Source organism: Triticum aestivum, chromosome 3A, assembly GCF_018294505.1.
Source record: "Triticum aestivum cultivar Chinese Spring chromosome 3A, IWGSC CS RefSeq v2.1, whole genome shotgun sequence".
Classification (NCBI taxonomy): Eukaryota; Viridiplantae; Streptophyta; class Magnoliopsida; order Poales; family Poaceae; genus Triticum; species Triticum aestivum.
The window spans coordinates 649,916,764-649,923,324 of NC_057800.1; the positions used below are offsets into that span (position 1 = coordinate 649,916,764).

Consider the following 6,561-nt stretch of genomic DNA (forward strand, 5'->3'; position numbering starts at 1 on the left):
TGAAATGAATGTCACTGCTCTATATGGTATTTAGCCGGCCATAAATGCTTTGATTGTACCCAATATTTGTAGATATGAAGGAATTTACCACCTGATATATAATATTCATGTAACCGGTATTCTTAGAGGGAAGTATTATTCTATTTGAAATAGTACTCCCTTCGTATAGAAATATTATATGTTTTTAATGGATGCAATATTTTTAGAGGTGAGCGAATCTCACTACTTTAAATGGATGCAATATTTTTAGAGGTGAGCGAATCTCACTACTTTAAACATAATATTTAGCCAGTCATAAATGATTTTTAATGGATGTGATATTCTATTTTTAGAGTGTGAATTGATTTCACTGCTTGATATGATATTTAGCTAGTCCTAAATGCTTTTTTGCGTATCCGATATTTTCATAGCAGAATAATTCTACCACTTTAAAAAAGATTTAGCTACTCGTAAATGCTTTTTGTAGATCCGATATTTTTAGAGGTGAATAAATTCTACTCCCTCCGATCCATATTAATTGTCATTGGTTCGTACTAAGTCAGCGATAATTAATATGGATCGGAGGGAGTGATACTTTTAAAACATATTTGACTAATCATAATTTGTTAATGGATGCAATGTTTTTAGAGGTGATTAAATTTTACTGCTTTATATAATATTTAGTGAGTCATAAAATAGTAATGTATTTGATATATTTAGAGGTGAATAAACTTTACTACCTGAAATAATATTTAGTTAGTCTTAAGTTTTTTAACGTATTTGATATATTTGTTATGTACATGTTTACTCGGAATGTTGTTTATCTTTAAACTGCAAAATGATCCTTCGGTTTAGCCATGATATAAAATTTGACCATGTAATTTTCATGAAAACATGATGTATATTTTCCCAGAGTCATGTTTGGTCTAGTGTTGAACAACATAAACACATGTTAATTAACACAGACAATTCCTGCCTTCATAGCAAAAACAAATTGTGTACTTGCTATTTTTCTTATAAACTTGGTTATATTTTAAATGGGTTTAGACAAATTATATAAGCTCTACAAAGATATATTGATGGAGTATTTCTTGGAGTTTATTTCGATGGAACGGTCTACACATTACTCCCTTTGTCCAGGATTAGAGGGCTAACGGGTATCGAGCGGGTGTTCGTTCCTCCAAGGCCGTTGGAGGAAAACCACGAGAGTGTGTTAAAGCCGATTGGGCACAAGAAAATCACGACAATTGCTCGCATTAAATGCTGCCAAAGGGTTGCAGGAAAATCGTTAGTTGGAACATTAGTATCACGCGCCGCGCGCTAGTTGCTTGACTGAGCGCTCAACCAATTAATTGGTAATACTTAGTCGTGATCAATCCGCCATACTTTTAAACCGGACAATGTGTATGGAAATACCACTCATTATATTCTTAAGGTCACACAAAAGATATGCAACGCGTGGTGTTTGTCCAAAGTAATCTTAATCATGCATTTTCCCGCCCTCTCTCCTTTCTCATTTCATGCATTTTCTTCCCCGCCGAGACAAATAACACATACTCCATATGCAACAAGTAGTAAACTAGACCACCACCTCAACCATGTCACCTTGCAAGTCCTTCACATCTAAATTGTTGATCCTCGCATTAAAAAGGACTATATGATGTTGAAAGTAGAATTGTCTAATGCATTTGACCATGAATTGATGTCCTCCCAATACTTTGAGTCCATAGTTTCTCCAACCCGAAAAATTGTGAAGTTTCCTTTGAAGAATTTAATGATGTGCGTCAAGATATAACATATTCATGGAAAAAATGATGCAACAATGATCATAGGCATCATATAAAAAAATTGAACCGGTGCAACTCAAGTAGTAAATCATGTGTATATTTCAAACTTCACTATTTTCGTACAAAAGATACATGCAATACTACATGTGTAATTTTAACAAAGATGCATTATGTTTTTTTTATTAAAAACACAAAATCATATTCTTTGACGAGCAAAGATGCATAGCGCAAAAGTTACTAACCGTGTTAGATAGTTCAAAGATTGACGACTTGGTAGGTAACTACGATGATGCATCGAAACCGTACGTCTATGGCGTTTCAACTCCAATCGACGTGCATTCTTTTAGAAAATAGTATAGTGCCTAGTTTTAAATTAATGAAGCCCTTATAGTAAACCCTACAAAACAAACACCACCCGACGTGCATTATATGTTTTCTCCATCTACGTGCTTGTTCTCTCTATAGAAAGAATGTCGCTTAGAGACAGTCCACCAACTACTGCCCTCCTAAGAACTCCCATCTAGGGTTTCAACTGCCTCTCGCCGGCGCCGCCGCTGGTCCGCCTCGTCTCCTATGGTCCTTGGACCATGAAGGCGCGGTGGATCCCGGCCCTTGCTGGCAGGAGGGCTTCGTTTTCATGTGCTTTTTTCAGTTTTGTTAGGGTTTGTGTCATGCTCAAGAAGACGAGGCGACGATGGCTTCTTGGAGATAGAATAATGTCCTCCTTGCCTAGCCCTTGTCCCGGTGATGTTTCAAGCGTCGTCGGAAGGCATGTGGAGGTTTGTCTCCGATGGATCTTGTGGGAGCCGGTCGGCGTTTGTCTTTAGTGGATTCAACTAGATCCGGTCTTCGCTCGTCTACGTCTGTGTTTCTGCAAGTTGGATTCCTCTGATCTACGCTTCTCTTCATCGGCAACGATTGTTGTTCTGGTGCGCTGGTCCTATGGGGCCTTAACACGATGACTTCCTGACTGTCTACTACAACAATGTTTGCTTGACTCCGACGAGGGAGGGGCGATGACGGCGGTGCGTCTTCGGCTCGCTCCAGTGTTTGTAGTCGTCGCTGAGTGGTCTACGAACCCGGATGTAAATTTTACTTCTAGCGTTCTTTGTAATAATACATTAACAGTTGATGAATAGATCGGAAGTTTTCTCGAAAAAAAAGAAAGAATGTCGCTTGCTCAAGAGAAAACACATTAGAATAATAACAAGAAAACACATATCTTTTTTGCCGAAAAAAAGAAAAGAAAACACATATCTTTTAAAATAATAACAAGACAACACATTGAGTTTGGAAGGAAAACCTGCATTCTGATCATGGGTTGACGCCCAATATTAGGTGGGCGAAATCAGTCTTAGGTTGACCTTGCGGTACGCGTTGGTGCGCCCAGCATAAAGCCCCGCTCCCACGTAGGCTCGGGTGGGGACGGCCGAGGCGCGAGGGTCGGCACCTACCGAGCCGCAAGACAACTGGAGACAGGCTGTCTCCCACCCCCCTCCGCTCTTCTTCGCTCTGTCTCGACTCTCTCTCCTCCCATCCTCCTCTCCCTCTCTCTCTCCTCCCTCCCCTTCCACCTTCTCCACCTCCCCCATTCCCCACTCCCCCTCGCCCCCGCCCGCCTGCACCGCCAGCGCCCCCATTCCGCCTCCGCCCCGCCCGCCGCCGGATCCCGCAGCTTCTCGCCGCCGCCTCCCGCCCGGCCTCCGAATCGCCGGATCCCATCGGGGGTCCCTGCCGCCGCAGCTTCCACCGCCGGGGAGGTCCCCCGCCGCCGCCCGCCCGCCCGCCCCCTGCCGAGGTGATTCCCGCGGACCTTTCGCCCTCGTCTTAATATCGCTGCCAGCTTACTCTGGCGATCTCTGCTTTGCTCGCTGCTTAACGGGCTGGCCTCCAGCCGCTTAGTTGGTGGAAACGAGTAGGATATGCTGCTCGAGTGCTATGCTTGCTGTTTTTGGAGTGTTTGCTGGTTAAATGTTACCGTCTTTTAGTGCTGGAATTGTAAGGTTTTAGTTGCTTGATGCGAGCAATGTTTACATGCCCCGGTTGTGCTTGTTAATTAGCCGATTAAATCGGATGTTATGCTTGTTACGGCTTAGGGCGTCTCGGTACCACTCCATGTCTTTATGAACTGCGTGTGTGCTAGTAACTAATGGAGCTTGTTATTACTGTGGTTTGTGCCCCTGAGGTTTAGGGTGCAATCAAACCAAACCAATTTTGCTTGAGAGCTGGCTTTGTTTGTTTTAGCCTGTACCTGTACTTATCAAATTTGGATTGTTGCCTCAATCGATCTAATGTAATTATCTGTCGATTACAGTGTTGTGGAAGCTGGACACAGCTGGAACTTGGAAGCAGGCTGAGTCTATGGTATTTGTGGGTCATTGTGCTATCGATGCGAGCAGAGAGCATGCGTGGCAGCTGTTCTTCGGGTGATGCACCTGAGCAGAGAAGCTGCCGATATAGTCGGTTGGTTTACGATTGGACTGTTTGTGGCCTTTGCTGCTCTGGGCCTCTACTGCATTTTTCAGTCAATCCAGTTCTGGTTTCGGATTCGGAAAGGGACCTTGCTCTCACTCGGTTACTTTAATGGTCCCTGGGTGACTCGCATTGCTCTGATTCTGATCACTATTTGGTGGGGAGTAGGGGAGATTGTGAGATTGAGCTTCTTGAAGGGATGGCTGTTCTCCAGCTTAGTGTGGCAGAAGATCGCATGTGACGCCTACATTCTCTCCAATCTAGGGTTTGCTGAACCAAGCATCTTCTTTGGCTTTGCTTTCCTCCTGCATGGCTCATTACAGAAGAGGGAGCTGGGCACTTTGACCCAGAGATGGAACTTGAAGACCATTGGCTACATGTTGGTTTTCTGTGTTCCGGTGTTCTTCATTCAGGCCCTTCTTGTGTTTGTTGGGCCTACATTTGTTAAGGATGAGAACAGTGCACATGGAAGGAGAGTGTTTGCTAAATACTTCATTCAGACGTCCATGCCAGTTGGGGACACCAATGTTTGCACCTATCCGTTGTTTGGCACCATTTTTCTGGGACTTATCGATGCCGTCCTGATGAGCTATGTCTCCTATGTTGGATCTCGGGTGTTATCCTTGGTCATCAACAAGGCGCTGCGAAAGAGGGTTTCCTGGCTGATAATGTCGGTGCTTTTCTTCCTTCCTATCAGGGTGCTTCTTCTAGGGTTCTCAGTGATGCCCAGCCCAGGAGATAAAGCATTTGAGGTCATCGTCTTCTTGTCATTCGTGATGATGCTATCCGGCACAACTGTTGGGATACTCTTGCTGGTATTCTGGCCTGTCCGTGATTCATTGGCACTCAAAGATGCAGGCAGCAGGGAGATAGCAGAGATGGTGCCTTATGACGATTACTACTATGAGGGCTCGTCGCTTGTGGCCAACCAGAGCTTCCGAGAAATCGAGCGGAACTCTGACACGTCAACAAAGCGTGGCTCCATATCCTTCCGCACAATGATCAGGGAAGACCAGCTTCCGCCGGATGGCACAGATGAGATCGGCTTCTCCTCTCGCAGCGGCGTCCATATTGGATCATCCTCGCCTGCAGGTTCTTCACCAAGCGCCGCAATGCCCATGCTGCCTCTCAAGGAGGTCCCTAGATACTAAGTAGTGTTCACCTGTGGCTTCTGCCCTTCTACCATGTGCTCCCCCCTTCCATTTTCTCCTCCCCCTTCCTCTTACCTACCTTAATGATAACAGTTTTGTGGCAATCAAAAGGTTTTTGTAAAGTTTTGGAGTAGCATGAATCGTCCGTCTAGATCAGTCGTCTAGTTCCATGTTTATCAATGTAGCAAGTAGCTTAGATCTTGCAAAGGCTAAGCATGAGCTGTGCACCTGGCATTGGCTGGCAAGTTCACTTTTGGTCGGTTTGCTGCCCCCACAATGCTGTCTTAGCTGATAAGCTCCACCATGGCATAGGCTGGAATGGGGCTCATCTTGTCTGTCCGTTCCTTAGTTGCCTCTCTCCATGACAGCTATGCAGGCTAGTAGTGGCAGCATATGTTATATTTTTGAGACCTGGTCTTGAATTGAAGGTGTGTAAAGAAGCTGTTCGATATAAATGTCTTGGAGAAATCCAGAGCCGCATATGCAGAGCCAGAAACACCAAAAAAAAAAAAATGAAGATGGCAGGCAAAAATATCTGGCAGAATTGATTTTTTCCCCTTGCCTCCTAGGATGTTTCACTTTCACCTGGACTGGATGTGTCGCCGCTTGAAATCTACCATAGATGTCTAGGCAGGCTTGCTATGGCTGCTAGCTGCTGCTGCTGCTGCTGACAGCTTGTCTTTTAGGTGGTTTTGTCACTGGCCACTCTGGATTTTATTTTATCCGTGTTGCGCGGCGCGCCTGTCTTTTATCCTTTGACATGGTCTGCAGATGCCCCATTGAAAATTCACCAGTGGGGCGGGCGATCACGGTTTATTATTTGTTATTATTATTCTAGTTCCCCACGGGTGATCCAGATGCTCACTGCTTGTGCTTGGTATCCAAAGTTGCTTGCCGCGCGCAGTCAACTGGGACAATGCGGTCTCTGGTTTTCTTTTCTTTTCTTTTGCTGGCCGCATGCCAGTTTCTGCAAGATCATTCACTGCCCTATGTTCGCCAGTTTCCCCTTCGCCCGGTCGAGAACGTGCCTTGTGTGCTGCCGCCTTGTACCACCAGCAGCAGTCCAGCACGTAGATGCACATAGGATTCCCCTCAAGTTGGGGCGGCCGGCCAGTGTGTGTGGGCACTTGGGCTTACATGCTGCGTGACACTTGCTGTTTAGTACAGCGACG

General features: G+C 45.2%; 1 protein-coding gene across 1 annotated transcript; it reads left to right on the forward strand.

The window, feature by feature from the left end:
• Positions 1–3,349: 3,349 nt before the first annotated feature.
• On the forward strand, positions 3,350–5,522 carry LOC123062925 (uncharacterized). Its single transcript, XM_044486620.1, has 2 exons — positions 3,350–3,564; positions 4,081–5,522. The coding sequence occupies exon 2, from the start codon at positions 4,196–4,198 to the stop codon at positions 5,387–5,389; it is 1,194 nt and encodes a 397-aa protein (XP_044342555.1). The 5' UTR covers positions 3,350–3,564; positions 4,081–4,195; the 3' UTR covers positions 5,390–5,522.
• Positions 5,523–6,561: the final 1,039 nt, after the last annotated feature.